Here is an 18,559-nt window from a genome sequence, read left to right on the forward strand (position 1 = left end):
CCTTCCTGCGTAGACTCCCTTGTCTTCTAAGAGAGGGAGCCAAACTGATTGGTATCTATCACTGCAGGAGATGGTGGCTTGGAAATGGACTTGCTTGAGGACCTTGAATCCCTGCAGTTTGAGTATGGGATTCAAGAGGAAGACTGCAGCTGGCTGTATTTGCAGGGCCGTTCTCGAGGGCTGGTGATCAAGGCCTGTGCCCATGCAACTTTCTTCTGCAAGCTACTCTGTAATTTGAGGTAAGCTAGGTCTCCAAGGTCAGGCAGATGGAGAAGAATCCCACTGCAGAGAATCCAAACGACTTAAACTTTTTATATTGGAGGATAGACTTGGCAGGGGGAGTGTCTTCCTACCTTTTCCAACCCACAGTCAATCACTCCTGGTCTGAAAGCACCAGGAAATGCATACCAGAATCCCTTGGCTGTGGTTACATAACAAAGCATGGCTTGTGATTACCTTTTGGTGGGTAGATTGGTTAAATGATCATCAGTTCATTCATTCACCCATTCATCCCTCATTGGGACCACCAACTTGGCTTCTACAGCTACCATATCTAGCTATTCTCTGGCTATTGGCCGAAAATTTGGGGGCTAAGCTAATAGTGGAATTCTCCCTAACAGGAAAACCACCTGAAACTTTGGGGGTCCTTTTGGCCAGGTTACTTACATGAATACAGTATTCCAGGAATACTCTCAGGCTAGTCCTGACCTCTCGTGTCTTTGTACAACGCGGCTTCAGACACTTAAACAAGAAGTGTGTGAGAGCAAGGTACTTAAGACCAGACTCCTGGATTCTATAACTCTAGGTTACTCCTTAACATTGGTAGCTCCCCTGCCACCAGACTACTTTTCTCGGAAATTAGATCAACTCCTAGATGGTGGGACCAGATCTAAATTGAGCATGTTACAGATACAGCAGAAACTCAAAGAGGTAGTCTGCTTAATGAGTTTGCTGATTGGTTGACTGATGAGAATACATAAACCTTTTGGTTGCATCCCAGATGAGTGGTGAGAAATCAAAATATGAAACTTCCGGAGGCATTTTATATTTGGGAGGATTGGACACAGAGGAAATGCTTTCCTTTCAACTTAGAAAACTTAAATAGAATGTGGCTTGTGATGTATATATGGAAACTCCAGAGCTTAAGACCAATTTTTACAGAAATATAGAACAAATATAAGATAGTATAACAACAGAAAACAATGCCTTATATATTCAGAGGTTAGACTTTGTTCACCTTGGGCCAAGGAAACACATCCAGAACCAGTAAGTGAGCCTCTGGAAAGAGTGGCCTCAAACCCTTGGTCCTCAGTTTCTCAGGTCTGTTTTCCCTTATACACCACTTTTATAAATCATGTTTGAAAAAAGCTAAGTTATCTGGTTACCCAGATCTATGCAAAAGCGAAATAGCAAACTAGAAAGAGTAGGCGTAGGGTGAGAAAAGGTATGCTTATCATGATGTCAATGAAAATTGACAGCTGTCTGCATAGGAAACAGTGAAGGAACTGGCCCACAGTGTTCCAGGATGATGTATAAACAGTTGGCTGTTCACAATGATAGTCCTGAGTCAAACAGTTCAATATTCAGATCTTGTGTCTAAGGCAGGGAAATGCACAGTGCATGTAACAACAACAACAACAACAACAGCAACAAATGTTCATTTAAAAATGTTTTAAACAAGTTTCAGTCCCTTGAAGGGGTATGCTTTTCTTTCTGGAAAATTCACTCAGGAGAAACATTTCATTCCCTAGCAATACTGGATAAGTGGCACTTGATTGGAATGCCTTATCTCTGGAGTACTAAAGGTGCCACCAGGCTGCCATATGAGGAAGTTAAAGCAGAGAACACCAGAGGTTGACAGTTAAGAGCTACAGGCATATATTCATTTATGTGTCTATGTGTTCCTTCTCCAGAGAATCATTACGTGAGAAGCACACTTCCAGGTGTCTCTTGACTGGATTGCTTGCTGACACTCCCGCTGATGATGATGATGAGTTAAAGGTGGGCATCATTGGAGGTGGCCACCTTGGGAAGCAGCTGGCTCGTGCACTGCTTCAGCTTGTCCCCATCCCTGCTGAGAACCTGAGGATTTCCACTCGCAGGCCAGAGGCCCTGGGTGAGGAGCAGTGTGTGGTAGCTCTTTAGGTGTTGATGAGGCCATTTTGAAGAGGTTCCTTGAAGGAGGAACCCCTGCACGCAACACACTGAGTTCTCTGCTTGCTAGCCCTGAGAAAAGCTAGGAAGATGTTTGTGTGTGTGTGTGTGTGTGTGTGTGTGTGTGTGTGTGTGTGTGTGTGTGTGTGTGTTTTAAAGGTTTTATTTTTAAGTAACTTCTGCACCCAATGTGGGACTTGAACTCACAATCCTGAGATCAAGAGTCTCAAGCTCCACCAACTGACCCAGCCAGGGGCCCATAGAAAGATGGGTTTTAACTTGTTCCTTAAAACAACTTTCTTCTCATGCTTCTGTTTCTCTTCAGATCAAATAAATCTTTTGCTTTTTACTGGAAGAAAAAAAAAAGAGGAAAACTTTCTTCTCCCTGTAAATGTTTTATATCCATCTCTCCTCCCTGTGCCCTTGGTGATAAAATAGCTTTCTGAGTCTTTGATACAGAAAAGTTTTCTAAAGAGAGTTCAGATCTTCTCATTGGACCAGTTAGAGTCTGGTGGGTATTAACCAGTTCCAAACATTTGGCCTTGTGATTTTAAAAATAACAATTACTAAATTTGAAAAAAATGTTTTATAATAATTTTACTTACTAGTCTATGATGATAGAGGTCAGAAGAGTGGTTGCTTCTGGGGAGACTGACAGAGGAGGGACCCAAAGGAACTTTTTGGGGAGATGAAAATGTTCAATATCTTGAGAAAGGTATGAGTTACATGGGTGTATGCATTTGTCAAAAATGATAAGACTAGATACTTCAGATGTGTGTGTGCCCTGTATATAAGTTATACTTCAGTAATAAAAGTATAACATAATTTTATGTATATTATAGGAAATCTAGAATATTCTATAATGAAGTAAATAATAACTATAATCCCCTTACCAGGGTTACCATTTCCTTCCTATATTTCTCTGCTCATATCAGATTATATCAGTAATTGATACTGTACAAAGTTGTTTGCATTCTGCATTTTTCACTTAATTTATCATAAGCATATTCTCCTATTAACATTCTTCAAAATAATGATTTTAAGGCTATCTAGTATCCCAAAATATGGCTGTATGGTAATTTATGTTGTATTTGGTTGGATTTCCTTGCACATAATTTAAAAAATAAAATTACTAGGTCAGAGAATAAGTACATCTTTATTAAGATATAATTTGTGTATAATAAATTGCACATTTTCAAAGTGTACAATTTGATGTTTTGACACATCTGTGTTTTGACACATCTTTGTACACCTGTGAAACCATCAACACAAATAAGGTAATGAACTTATTCATCACTCCCAAAACTTTCCTTGTAATTTCTCTCTCTACCCCCTTGCAGCTCCCCATGAAACCACTGATCTGAATTCTGTCACCATCAATTAGTTTGCATTTTCTAGAATTTTATATAAATGGAATAATACAATTTGTACTTTTACATTCTGACTTCTTTCACTCTGCATAATTATTTTGAGACATACCCATGTTGTTTCACATATTGATATTCTTTTTATTTCTGAGTAGTACTTCATGGCATGAGTATTCCATAGTTTATCTGTTTAGCTGGTGGTGGACATCCAGGTGTTTCCTGGTTTTAGCTATTATACATAAGGCTACTATGTACATTTGTGTACAGATATTAGTGTGGACAAATGCTTCAATTTTTCGTAGGTAAACTCCTGGAAATGGAATGGCTAGATCGTATGGTACGTTGTTTAGTTTTTTAAAGAAACTTCTAATATAGTTTTTCAAATTGACTTCCAAAAAGGGATGTACGCTTTCACCAGAATTGTGTAAGAACACCCATTTCACTAAAGTGGGTGGTGGGCATTGAGGAGGGCACTTGTTGGGATGAGCACTGGATGTTGTATGTAAGCCAATTTGACAATAAATGATATTTTTAAAAAAAGAACACCCATTTCACTATACTCTTGTCAGTTCTGGGAATCCTTTTTTTTTAAATAATCATTTAAATATGACTAAAATTTTTCTTGTTTAATATATTCTTCACTGATCACTAGAAGAACTGAATTTTTTTTTCAGGTTATAAAGGTGATTTATTTATATTTTTTTCAATATATGAAGTTTATTGTCAAATTGGTTTCCATACAACACCCAGTGCTCATCCCAAGAGGTGCCCTCCTCAATACCCATCACCCACCCTCCCCTCCCTCCCACCCCCCATCAACCCTCAGTTTGTTCTCAGTTTTTAAGAGTCTCTTATGCTTTGGCTCTCTTCCACTCTAACCTCTTTTTTTTTTTTTTTTTCCTTCCCCTCCCCCATGGGTTTCTGTTAAGTTTCTCAGGATCCACATAAGAGTGAAACCATATGGTATCTGTCTTTCTCTGTATGGCTTATTTCACTTAGCATAACACTCTCCAAGAAGAACTGAATATTTTTATAGGTTTATTGCTATTTCATCTTTTTTGAGTTCTTTTTGTTCAACTTTTGTGTGGAATGCTGAACATTTTTTTTCTAATTTTTTTCTTATTAGTTTGCAAGCATTCTTTCTGTATTAAAGAAACTTGAAAAAAATCTTACCACCCAAGACAAATCTCTTAAATCTTATCAATAGGACTAGTATATGTGATATTTCAATAAGGTACATATATTCCTTGGAAAGCACTATATTTTTTAATAATAAAATTGCAGTTTTTAAAATTAATTAACTAATTAATTTAAGAGCATGAGCAGGGGAGGTGCAGAGAGAGAGAGAGAGAGAGAGAGAGAGAGAGACAGTCCAGTCCCAAATAGGCTCTGCACTACCAGCGCAGAGCTCGATGCCGGGCTCAACCCCATGAACCATGAGATCATGACCTGAGCTGAAATCAAGAGTCAGATGCTGAGCCACCCAGGTGCCCCTGAAATTGTAGTTTTAGAATATCACTGCATGTTGTGTCAGGAAGCAGGAACTCAAAATGCTTAGCATCAGAGTCTGTACACTTTTGAGAGCAAAACATGAAAGAAGAATGGCTGTGCATGTTTTCTTTTTTTATTTTAGAGCATGAGCAGGGGAGGGAGGGAGGGAGAGAGAGAGAGAGAGAGAGAGAGAGAGAGAGAGAGAGAATCTCAAGCAGGCTCCATGTTCAGCATGGAGTCTGATGCGGAGCTTAATCCCATGACCCTGGCATCATGATCTGAGCTGAAATCAAGAGTCAGACACTCAACTGACTGAGCCACCCAGGTGCCCTTGTGTATATTTTTTAAACTTCCTCTTTGTCCTGTCCATCTTCTAGGTTTACAAGTGCCCAGATACCAATACCATCACATGTATCATGTACTCTTGGTAGTGAAAATAAAAACTCACCCCTCCAATGTCTATAATATTCTGTTTTCCAATAACAATTAAAACATGCTGCCTTATGTGAGTTTACATTTTTACTTTTGAAATCCATATTGAAAAAGTACAAATGATTAACTATCAGTGACTGATATACTGAAAATACATGAGCTACCACATTTCTCTCAACATTTAAAAGTATCTTGTTAACAGTCAGTTGTGTCTACTTTACTGAAACCATAAGTATATCTTTCCAGACTCCTCCAGCCTCTGCCCTATACTCTTCCACTCTCTTAGCCATTCCTACCTGAGAGCTCAAGCCAGTTAGCTGTGTAACTCTAGGCAAGCCAAATGATTTCTTGAAACCTCAGTTTCCTCATTTGTAATATAGGAATAATACCAATCTCTGTCTCAGAAGGTCCTTGTGAGGATTCCCTTACAATGTACGTAGAGTACTTTGTACACTATCTGGCATGTGGTAAGCCTTCAGTAAATTAGAGCAAGAAGGCTTCTTCCAGATTTTTTCTTTCTCAAAAATAAACAAACAAACCTGAAAAATTCTAGCATTAGGTCTAAAAGAAGATAAGGATGAATTGTAATCTCAAGCACTGTTGCAGTGGTTCTAGCTGCTTTGATAATGGGGTTAGGGCATTACCTGTGTCTTCTAGAAGATGTGAGGGGAATTCTTTATGTGTCGACAGGACTTGAGATGAAGTAATTGTCATCCTCTCCCCATAGTTGATGTTTAGCTCAAACTCATTTGTACTATGATCTTTCTTTCTTCCTTTATCCCTCCCAGATGAGTTCCAGAAACTGGGAATCCAGTGCTTTTACCATAACCCTTATCTGGTGAACTGGGCCAACTTGATATTCCTCTGCTGCCTGCCATCTCAGCTGCCTACTATCTGTCTGGAAATTCAAGCCCGCCTGGAAAAAGGTTGCATTGTGTACAGCTTCGCAGCTGCTATCCCAATAGCCAGGTATCCTGTTAGGGAGAGCACGGAACTGGCAGAACCATATCCCCTCATATCTGGCTTCTACCCCCCACCTCCACCCCGGCCCCCTACCTCATGGAGTTGGTCATTCCCGGTAATAAGGTAGAAGCAGCTTCTCCTGCCACACCCAGCCAGCCTTTCTAATTGTGTCTTCCCCACTTTTCCACAAACAGCACTTGTGGGTGGAACATTTTCTTTGATGTGCAAATGTTTAGAACTGCAATGGCGCATTGCTTCCCACTACTTGAGGCTGACTAGCGTTCCCCTTGTGCATTAATGGGAAGGGAAACCACCAGTGACCAACATGAAAAATGATTCACAGCATGTGTCAAATAGTATTTTTGTGCCCCTATTGTCTAGCCTGGTGTTTGGCATGAGACAACATTCACTAAATGTTAGTGGTTGAAAGAGTCCAACTAATAAGCAGTGCCCTCAGTGCTGCCTCCACCCATGTTTGCCTCTGAGCGGTGTTGTGCAGGGGAGGATGTTGTTGGGGTTGGATATGATCCAATGCAATGGATCCTGTTGTGGTTTATGATGGTCCTGGCCCAGCACTCCATGTCTTGGGGGATTTCCTTTCAGGTTGAAACTCCTGCTGAACCACACCAATATCTTGCGGCCTCAGTATCAGTGTGTTGAAGATTTTGTCAACATCTGGGGGGCCAATAAGGAGATCACAGCTGCCCTCCAAGATCCTGCGACCCTTCAGGCTACCTGCCCCTACAGTTCTGCTGGTAAAGGCTTGCTGTGTGTTTGGCACTCTTTTGAAAGTTACTTCCTCTCGGCCTGGTACTATTTTATAATCCCAGTGTGTGTGTGTGTGTGTGTGTGTGTGTGTGTGTGTCTGTCTGTCTGTCTGTCTGTCTTGGGTTATGTGTGTAGGGGGAGTACAAGCTGGATACATTCTCAGCTGTTTAGTTTTGAATGGGAACAGCTTTGGTAACAAAAAGCAGCCTCCATTAAGGAAAGCAGACAAGTCTGAATATTTGGACCTGTTAAGGCTGAGCCAGAAACAGCCAGAGGGGAGAGCCTATTTAAACAGGAGGATGTACTGTCTGGCATTAAATGGCATTTCCCTGCTCTAATCTTGCATTTTTCCTTAGTTTCTTCTCCTTATTGGGAGGATCATTCTAGAGATTTCTAGAGATGCTTTTGCCATTAGCAATGTCTACATTAGTCATACCTGTCCTCCTGTGGTGGGGTTGATACATGATTTGTTATAAAGGGCACAATCAGGGCTCTTGGCCCAGAAAGAGTAGTGTTTGCTTATCTTGAGGTTCATATGAGCCACCTGTCTTGGAAAAAAGGTGACTGTTCTTTGTCCTGTGTTCCCAGCAAACCTTTTTGGTGGTGCTGACTGGTATTTCCCTTCCCATTAATGTGTAGGGGGAATAATCCTCAATATCAAGTGGTTGGAGGGAGTGTTCTACGCCATCCTAAACATCTGCACCGCAAAGGACATGCCCCACTTACAAGTGCTGCAACATCTGAATGAACTGTTCCTCTCTGTGCACTTTGAAGACTGTGAGAAGGATGGAGCATCTTGCCCCAAATTTCAATTAGGCGATTTTGTCAACCAAGTCTATACCAAGAACCTATCTCAGAAAAGGTAAGCATCAGACAGCTGGCTATTCTAATTTCTCCCACACATCTTAGCAGATGCTTTTTCCTTTCATGTGATCTTTAAAATTTTATAAAAATAATACATTCTTGTGAAAAATCCAACTAGTGGAAAAGCGAAAGCTCTCCTTTGCTCCTCAAATACCGTTTCATAGACTTTACCTCCAGTGAGTTTTATATTTTTGTCTTTTAATCTATGTATTTACAAACATATTTATATTATCATGGTATTATAATGTGTATGCATATCTATATCTGTACATTTTTGACACATGGGGACTATATATGCTGATTTTTCATTTACTATGTTGTGGATGCCATTCTACGTCAGTACAATCATATCTACTCTATTTATAACCAATGCATAGGGGTCCATTGGGTATATTATTTCATTGAATTTATTCATCTTATTTATTCTTGATGGTAATGTAGTTTCTCCCTGTCTCAAAATCTGAATAAGGGTCTGCATATGAACATTTTTATACATAGCTTGCACACTTGTACCAATATTTCTGTTGGATGAATATCTAGAATATTCTAGAAGAATATTTCTGGGTTAGAGGGTATATACATTTTATGTTTGATAGGTATTCCCAAATTGCTTATCAAAAACGTGGTGCTTAGAGCACCTGGGTGGCTCAGTCGGTTAAGTGTCTGACTCTTGATTTTGACTCAGGTCATGATCTTAAGGTTGTTGGGATTGAGCCCCATGTTGGGCTCTGCACTGACAGCGTGAAGGCTGCTTAGGATTCTCTCTCTGCCCCTCCCCTACTCGCATGCCTGCACGCACACACTTTCTCTCTCTCTAAATAAATAAACTTAAAAAAAAATTCTTTAAAAAACGTGGTGCTTATTTACATTTCCACCAGTGTGTATGAGTGTGCCATTTCTCCATAGCTTGATAGCTATAAGAATCAATCTTTTTAATCTTTGATAATCTAATAGGGAAAAACTGTTGCCCTTATTACCAGTGACTTCCATGCCACTAAATTCATTTGGCAATTTTTTTTAAGTATTTTTTTAAATGTTTATTTATTTTGAGAGAGAGAGAGAGAGAGCAAGCAGGGGAGGGGCAGAGAGGGAGAGGGAGACACAGAATCCGAAGCGGGGTCCAGGCTCTGAGCTGTCAGCACAGAGCCTGATGTGGGGCTCCAGCCCACGAACTGTGAGATCATGACCTGAGCTGAAGTCGGAAGCTTAACCGACTGAGCCACCCAGGTGCCCCAACAATTTATTTATTATTATTTTTTTAACATTTATTTATTTTTGAGAGACAGAGAGAAGCAGAGCATGAGTAGGGGAGGGGGAGAGAGAGAGAGAGATACAGAATCTGAAGCAGGCTCCAGGCTCTGAGCCGTTTGTTAGCACAGAGCCTGACATAGGGCTCAAACTCACGAACTGCAAGATCATGACCTGAGCTGAAGTCGGACACTCAACCGACTGAGCCACCCAGGTGCCCCTCATTTGGCAATTTTTAATCCTCCTCTTCCTTGACTATTAAACCTGGAACTCTTGAATCCTTCTTGAAGCAATCTCTTTTCTTGGCTTTCATGATACCCTTAGGTTCTTCTCATTTTCTTCTTGTCTCTCTAGCCCCTCCTTTGCCAGCTCCTCTTTTGCCTCATCTTTATGTCTGGGAGTTTTCAGGGCTCTGTCCTAGGCCTTCTTTATTGCCATTCTACACTTTGTTCATGGGTGATCATTTCCAGTTCAGGGACTTAGGTTGCCATCTTTGCACTGACAGCAAATGACTCTTTCTCTAGCCTAGAGTCAACTCTATACCCAAGTTAAGTTTGTAGTCACCATCTCCCCTCAAACTCAACATGTCCAGAAGCATACCTGCTCTCATACCTGCTCTGCTGGTGTTTCTTACCTAATTACATGCTCTTTTGCCAAGTTGTTTAAACAGAAGCCTGGAAGTAATCCTTGATTGTCTCCCATCTCTCGAATTCTAATTAATCACCAAAGGCCAGTGAAGCACTTCTAGTTTGGGGATTTCCCTTCACCCTTAGCCTGGGATTCCTTTTTCTCTCTTACATTGGATCTCTTTTTCCTGGATCCCTCTTCCTCTGGTATGGTTTACTCTTTCATAGTGGTGGATCATATCTTCTTTCGGTAGCTTCTTTTGAAAACAATGTAATTATAGAGACTGTATCTGAAAATGTTTTTATTCTAACCTAATATTTTATGAGAACATAGCCAGGTGTAGAATTCTAAGTTAGAAGTAATTTTGCCTCAGAGTTTTAAAGGCATTGCTTCATTGTCTCACAGAGTTGCTGGGTTTTTGTTTTTTTTTTAATTTTTAAATGTTTTTACTCATTTTTTGAGAGAGAGAGGGAGACAGAGCGCGAGTAGGAGAGGGGCAGAGAGAGAGATAGAATCTGAAGCAGGCTCCAGGCTCTGAGCTGTCAGCACAGAACCTGACAAGGGGCTCAAACCCATGAACTATGAGATCATGACCTGAGCTGAAGTTGGACGCTTAACTGACTGAGCCACCCAGGCGCCCCAGACAGAGTTGCTGTTGAGAAGTACAATGCCATTCTAATTCTTGAATTCAAACTTTTTTTGAAATCTGTTCCTTTTCTCCCTGGAAGCTTTTCGGATCTTTTGACCTCAGTATCCTGAAATTTTATGATGGGTGATGAATTTGGGTCTATTTTATTTTTGATGTAGGTCTATTTTAACTCACTGTGCTGGGCACATGGTGAGCCTTTCTCCTTTCCCCCTTAATTAAAAAAAATTTTGTGAAATATAACACTTATGCAGAAAAGTGCATATTCCATTAATTCCTAAATAATGCAGTTTAATGAACTATTGTAAAGGAAATATGCATGTAACTGGTACCCATAAAAGAAACAGAACATTCAGCAGTCCTTTTTAACCTGAATGTCAAATTCTCTACTTTTCTCCAGTTATGTCTTTGATAATTTCCTCCCCTTTCCTGTTTTGTCTCTTCTCTTTAGTCCAATGTTGAACCTCCTGGACTGAAACTCTGATTTTCTTTATCTTTCCTATTTTTAAATTATTTATTATTATTATTATTGTTGTTGTTGTTATTATTATTATTTTTAGGAAGATGGGGAGGGACAAAGAGGGAGAATCTCAAGCAGGTTCCATGCTTAGTATGGAGCCCAACATGGGGCTCGATCCCACGACCACAAGATCATGACCTGAGCTGAAATCAAGTGTCAGATGCTTAACTGACTGAGCCACCCAGGTGCCCCTATCTTTTCTATTTTTAAATTTTTTTTTTTCAACGTTTATTTATCTTTGGGACAGAGAGAGACAGAGCATGAAGGGGGGAGGGGCAGAGAGAGAGGGAGACACAGAATCGGAAACAGGCTCCAGGCTCTGAGCCATCAGCCCAGAGCCCAACGCGGGGCCCGAACTCACGGAGCACGAGATCGTGACCTGGCTGAAGTCGGACGCCTAACCGACTGCGCCACCCAGGCGCCCCTCTTTTCTATTTTTAATATCTTTGTCTATTTCTATTTTCTGAGAGATTTCAACTATACTGTTTTTGCTATCATATTTTGAGCATATTTTAATTTTTGGTATATTCTGAATATTTTTCAAAATTTTTAAGTCTCAAAATATTCCTTTTTATGTAGCATCCTGTTGTCATTTCACTATGCAATACCATCTCTTATCCCTTTGAGAATGTAAATGAATTTTTTTTCTTCTGTGAGGAATCTGTACTGATCACTTGTTTTGGTTTCTATCATGGATTTGAGAAGCTTTATTCAAGTACGTATATGGAGAGCTTTGCTTATATTTAAGGTCCTGGTTACTAAAAAGTTGATTGGAAACTCTGTTACTGTAGTCATTACTACAGAATGATTTGGTCAGCTATTTCCTTGGGAAACGCTGAATATTGGTTTAAGTCTTTGGGACCCAACTGGGGGAAAGAAAGCTATGTATGTGTATAAGAAGAGGGGTCATCTTATTGCTTATATTTTTTTACTTTATATCCCTTCTATTCAGCAAATCCTTGCCCGCAACAGTGCCTATTGTCTCCTTGTCCAGAGACTCCCTATTTTTTTTTTAAGTCTTATTTATTTAAGTAATCTTCACACCCAATGTGGGTCTCAAACTCATGACCCCTGAGATCAAGAGTTGCCCACTCCACTGACTGAGCCAGCCAGGTGCCCCCCAAGACCCTCTATTTAACTCTTCTAGAGAATAAATCTTCTGTTGGGGAGGAGGAGGGACAGTCTCCTAACTGTGCAGCATTGGGTAGTGTGCTGTGAGGGTCTCTCTCTTTTTTAAGATTTTCAGTCCATCATCCTATTTTGAGTCCCATCTCATCTCCACTTCTGATGTACTGAGTCCCACTACATCTTGAGTCTTTTGTGGGTTCTATGACGTAAATGGACTGTGTCTTGGTTCTCCCTGTTGCTGACTTCGATTCAGCTCAGTGTTATTATTTGTCCATATTTTTTCCAGCTTCCAAGTTGTTGCTCTTGTGTTCTCCCTCGTTCTCATTATATATTCTTTGCCTATTGGTTTCTCTTTTGTTTGCTTTTATATATTGTTTCAGAGAAGGTTTTCAGTAGGAATACATTATGTATATTGGAAATAATTTCCATATTTTTCTTTCTTTTTGGTACCTTTTGCTGCTCAGAGATTCTCATTTTTGTAGTCGAAAGTGTCAAATCACTGCTTTATGGCTTTGGGGTTTTAAATCATACTAATAAAGACCATCTTCATCCTAAGATATTCTATATTTTCTTCTAGTATTTTATTTTTAAAATATTTAAATCTTTAAGCAGTTTTGGATTTTTAGTATCTTCTATTCATTTTGGAAAGCCAATTGTCCTACATTATTTATAGAGTGGCCATTCCTTTTCCTACCAATTTGAAATATGATTTTTATTATTTAATAAAATGCAGGATATTTATGGGTATATTTCTGGACTGTATTCTGAACTGTGGGCCTATTTTCTATTCCTATGCTATGATTTTTTTTGTCATCAACTTTATTTTTATTTTTAATTTACATCCAAGTTTGCATATAGTGCAATAATGATTTCGGGAATAGAATCCAGTGATTCATCCCCTACCTATAATAGCCAGTGTTCATTCCAACAAGTGCCCTCCTTAATGCCCCTTACCCATTTAGTCTTTCCTTCCACCCACAACCCCTCTGGCAACCCTTGGTTTGTTTTCTGAATTTAAGTCTTTTATGTTTTGTCTCCCTTCCTGTTTTTATATTATTTTTGCTTCCCTTCCCTTATGTTCATCTATTTTGTATCTTAAATTCCACATATGAGTGAAGTCATATGATATTTGTCTTTCTCTCATTTCACTTAGCATAATACCCTCTAGTTTCATCCGTGTTGTTGCAAATGGCAAGATTTCATTTTTGATTGCCAAGTAATATTCCAGTGTGTGTGTGTGTGTGTGTGTGTGTGTGTGTGTGTGTGTGTATGTACTTCTTTATCCATTCATCAGTTGATGGACATTTGGGCTCTTCCATACTTTGGCTATTGTCGATAGTGCTGCTATAAACATTGGGGTCCATGTGCCTCTTCAGAACAGCACACCTATATCCTTTGGATAAATACTTAGTAGGGCAATTGCTGGGTCATAGGGTAGTTCTATTTTTAATTTTTTGAGGAACCTCCATACTGTTTTCCAGAGTGGCCCAGTTTGCATTCCCACCAGCAGTGCAATAGGGTTCCTCTTTCTCCGCATCCTCATCAACATCTGTTGTTGCCTGAGTTGTTAATGTTAGCCATTCTGACAGGTGTGAGGTAGTATCTCATTGTGGTTTTCATTTGTATTTCCCTGATGATGAGTGATTTTGAACATTTTTTCATGTGTCTGTTAGCCATCTGGATGTCTTCTTTGGAAAAGTGTCTATTCATATCTTTTGCCCATTTCTTCACTGGATTATTTATTTTTTGGGTGTTGAGTTTGATAAGTTCTTTATAGATTTTGGATAGTAACTCTTCATCTGATAGGTCATTTGCAAATATCTTCTCCCATTCTGTCAGTTGCCTTGTAGTTTTGCTGATTGTTTCCTTTGCCATGCCAAAGCTCCCATGCTATGATTAATTGCTGTAATGTGTTTCTATATTTTTGTATCTGATAGGGCAAGTCCTCTTCATTATTATTTTCCAAAAAAAATTTTAATGTTTATTTATTTAGAGAGAGATAGAGAATGAACAGGGGAGGGGCAGAGAGAGAGAGGGAAACACAGACTTTGAAGCAGGCTTCAAGCTCTAAGCTGTCAGCACAGAGCCTGACACAGGGCTCAAACTCACGAACTGCGAGATCATGACCTGAGCCGAAGTTGGATGCTTAACTGTCTAAGCCACCCAGGTACCCCTATTATTTTCCAAAATCCTTATGCATTTATTTTTCATGTGAATTTTTATTTTTTTTATTTTATTTATTTATTTATTTATTTTAGTTAATTATTTAGTGGACTTTGATTTTATTTATTTTTTTATTTTTATTATTTTTTTTTAGTATATGAAATTTATTGTCAAATTGGTTTCCATACAACACCCAGTGCTCATCCCAAAACGTGCCCTCAATACCCATCACCCACCCTCTCCTCCCTCCCACCCCCCATCAACCCTCAGTTTGTTCTCAGTTTTTAACAGTCTCTTATGCTTTGGCTCTCTCCCACTCTAACCTCTTTTTTTTTTTTTTTTCCTTCCCCTCCCCCGTGGGTTCCCGTTAAGTTTCTCAGGATCCACATAAGAGTGAAACCATATGCTATCTGTCTTTCTCTGTATGGCTTATTTCACTTAGCATCACACTCTCCAGTTCCATCCACGTTGCTACAAAAGGCCATATTTCATTTTTTCTCATTGCCACGTAGTATTCCATTGTGTATATAAACCACAATTTCTTTATCCATTCATCAGTTGATGGACATTTAGGCTCTTTCCATACTTTGGCTATTGTTGAGAGTGCTGCTATGAACATTGGGGTACAAGTGCCCCTATGCATCAGTACTCCTGTATCCCTTGGATAAATTCCTAGCAGTGCTATTGCTGGGTCATAGGGTAGGTCTATTTTTAATTTTCTGAGGAACCTCCACACTGCTTTCCAGAGCGGCTGCACCAATTTGCATTCCCACCAACAGTGCAAGAGGGTTCCCATTTCTCCACATCCTCTCCAGCATCTATAGTCTCCTGATTTGTTCATTTTGGCCACTCTGACTGGCGTGAGGTGATACCTGAGTGTGGTTTTGATTTGTATTTCCCTGATAAGGAGCGACGCTGAACATCTTTTCATGTGCCTGTTGGCCATCCGGATGTCTTCTTTAGAGAAGTGTCTATTCATGTTTTCTGCCCATTTCTTCACTGGGTTATTTGTTTTTCGGGTGTGGAGTTTGGTGAGCTCTTTATAGATTTTGGATACTAGCCCTTTGTCCGATATGTCATTTGCAAATATCTTTTCCCATTCCGTTGGTTGCCTTTTAGTTTTGTTGGTTGTTTCCTTTGCTGTGCAGAAGCTTTTTATCTTCATAAGATCCCAGTAATTCACTTTTGCTTTTAATTCCCTTGCCTTTGGGGATGTGTCGAGTAAGAGATTGCTACGGCTGAGGTCAGAGAGGTCTTTTCCTGCTTTCTCCTCTAAGGTTTTGATGGTTTCCTGTCTCACATTCAGGTCCTTTATCCATTTTGAGTGTATTTTTGTGAATGGTGTGAGAAAGTGGTCTAGTTTCAACCTTCTGCATGTTGCTGTCCAGTTCTCCCAGCACCATTTGTTAAAGAGGCTGTCTTTTTTCCATTGGATGTTCTTTCCTGCTTTGTCAAAGATGAGTTGGCCATACGTTTGTGGGTCTAGTTCTGGGGTTTCTATTCTATTCCATTGGTCTATGTGTCTGTTTTTGTGCCATTTCATGTGAATTTTTAAAAAATGACTTTAAAAATTAGAAAAGTAACAAATGTTTATAGTAAATAGGATATCAACTAAAATGTACCAAACAGAAAGTGAAAGTACCTCCCTTAAATCCCATTTTCAAGAGGTAACTACTCTCAATATTTGCTGTGACAAATGAACTTGAAAATAGGCTATGTTTTTAATGTCAAATTACTGAGTAGGATGTTTGCTCTTGGCTTCTGGCACTATTTATAAAGTTGAAAGATTCCTTCTTAAATGAAGGAGTGGTAGAATATCATCATTTTGTAAACTCTAATGAAATAATGAATCTAGGCAACTATAGGTGAAAAGTTGATGGGGGAGCTTTATAATGAATAGATCAGACTGAATCCATTAATCAGTGTTAACACTGCAGAAAGAGAGACAATATATTTCTGGATAAAAACAGATACAGATGAAATACTCTTATAAAAAACCCCAGAATTTGATCAAATATAGATATAAATTCAAGAGACAGGAAAATGTTAAATGACCATGAGATATTATCAGCAAAATCTAGAATATGGGAAATTTTAGAGGATAAACAACCTAATTTCTTCAACAAAAAAACTGCAAGGAAAAAAAAGAGGAAGGGGAACTTATAGATAAAAAAAAAAAGACTTGAAAGTCCCTATACATGTGTTGATCTATATACCTTAATAAGTTGAAGAGGATATCTTTTTTTCTTTTAATGCTTTTTATTAATTTTTGATAGAGACAGAGTGTCAGCTGGGGAGGGGCAGAGAGAGAGGGAGACACAGAATCTGAAGCAGGCTTCAGGCTCCAAGCTGTCAGCACAGACCCCGGTCATAAACCCGTGAGATCATGACCTGAGCTGAAGTTGGACGCTTAACAACTGAGCCACCCAGGCACCCCATTTGTTGAAGAAGATATCTTTAAAAAAAATTTTTTTTTAGTATGTATTTTTGAGACAGAGTGCAGGTGGGGGAGGGGCAGAAAGAGAGAGAGAGAGAGAGAGAGAGAGAGAGAGAGAAGGAGACACAGAATCCGAAGCAGGCTCCAGGCTCTGAGCTGTCAGCACAGAGCCCGAGGCAGGGCTCAAACTCACCGACCATGAGATCATGACCTGAGCCAAAGTAAGCCGCTTAACCGACTGAACCACCCAGGCACCCCTGTTGAAGAGAACAGCTAAAAAGAAATGAGATCTTTTGTATTCCTAATGTCCATGATCCTCTTACATATTCTATTTCTAAATTCAAGGGAAATATACTGAAAAGAACATCAATGTCATTATTATAATCATTCTTTAATTAATTATGAATTCCTGCACACTTAGAAAAATGTACATAAGTACAAAAATCATAAGTACAATTAAATCCACATAGTGAATAGTTCTAGCTGAATGTTTAACTATGAATTTTAATTAGTTTGATATAAAAATAAAGTACCTTATTTCCTGTTCTGTTTAACAGCCAAATCAGATGTACTGAACAGACGTTAAAAAGTAACAGTATTTTTTTTTCACTCCAGGCCTTTCCCCTGGTTTGATCTGACTGCTGTGCAACTCAAGGAAACTCCCTTTAGTCAGCAGCTCTCAACCAGTACTGCTCTCCAGGACCACCTTACCCTTCTATACTGTGATTCATTTGGCATCTCCCTAACCAAAAAACAGCAGCCAGTGGTCTCCAGAGGCTCTCCCTCCCAATAAGAGAAGAGACCTCAGGAATCAGGGGTTTTTTCCCTTCCACAATGGTTGTACCCTAATTATCACAATTCACATTAGGAATCATGTGATTACATTGTGTTTGCCACATGTTGGGCATTAAGGAATTAGAAAATTATACTGATGTTCTTTAAAATATAGAATAAAACAAGAAGTCTTTTACATCAGTATATCTGGGTATGTCTGGCTTTTGGAAGCAACCAAAAGAAACTATATAACCTGACACACTTAAGTAAGACGCTTCCCTAGGAAAGCCGTGTTAATATAAATTACTTCACTTCTAAAAGCTAAATTATTAGCTGTTTAGACAGTATATATTGCAGCTTGTTCTCCTGTAGCAGTGAGTAGCTGACAAACGATACAGCTTGCTTTTCCTACCATTTTGGATAAAGAAGTAAAATGTGTGGTAAACAATCTTAATTGAATTATGACTCATTTCATGCTTATTTCAGCTATATATGACTGTTCTGGAATTATCTTATTTAAAGCTGTTCCCATTTAAACCATTTTATTTTTTATTTGTATTTATTTTTTTAATGTTTTATTTATCCTTGAGAGAGAGAGAGAGAGAGAGAGAGAGAGAGATGAGCATGAGTGAGGGAGGGGCACTGTGAGAGAGGGACACAGAATCCAAAGCAGACCCCAGGCTCTGAGCTGTCAGCACAGAGCCTGACGTGGGGCTCGAACTCACGAGCCGTGAGATCGTGACCTGAGCTGAAGACAGATACTTAACCGACTGAGCCACCCAGGCGCCCCCATTTAAACCATTTTAAACCACAAAACCATTTTTATAAATGGCTGGCATTTATATTACATGGCTAAAAATAATTTTGCAAAATATAGATATTATTCCTACACTGCAAAGTTATTGCCTTTACATTTTGCAAATACTTTATGTCAGTTATAATAGAGTAGAAAACAATAGCAGTGACCATCAGGTTGA

The 18,559-nt window shown here is 39.2% G+C and overlaps 1 protein-coding gene across 1 annotated transcript in view; it reads left to right on the forward strand.

The window, feature by feature from the left end:
- NOXRED1 (NADP dependent oxidoreductase domain containing 1) overlaps nt 1–18,115 on the forward strand; it is a 22,174-nt gene extending 4,059 nt beyond the window's left edge. Inside the window, exons 2-7 of the mRNA XM_047080295.1 lie at nt 68–239; nt 1,914–2,116; nt 6,233–6,413; nt 7,011–7,162; nt 7,815–8,037; nt 17,424–18,115. Of these exons, the coding sequence (XP_046936251.1) occupies nt 68–239; nt 1,914–2,116; nt 6,233–6,413; nt 7,011–7,162; nt 7,815–8,037; nt 17,424–17,601 (1,109 nt within the window). The 3' untranslated portion in view covers nt 17,602–18,115. The remainder of the gene's footprint in view (nt 1–67; nt 240–1,913; nt 2,117–6,232; nt 6,414–7,010; nt 7,163–7,814; nt 8,038–17,423) is intronic.
- The last annotated feature ends 444 nt before the right edge of the window (nt 18,116–18,559 follow it).

The sequence above is a fragment of the Lynx rufus genome, unplaced genomic scaffold (assembly GCF_022079265.1).
Source record: "Lynx rufus isolate CCGP_SWC_20201006 ecotype Redwood Valley unplaced genomic scaffold, mLynRuf1.p SCAF_17, whole genome shotgun sequence".
NCBI classification, from domain to species: domain Eukaryota; kingdom Metazoa; phylum Chordata; class Mammalia; order Carnivora; family Felidae; genus Lynx; species Lynx rufus.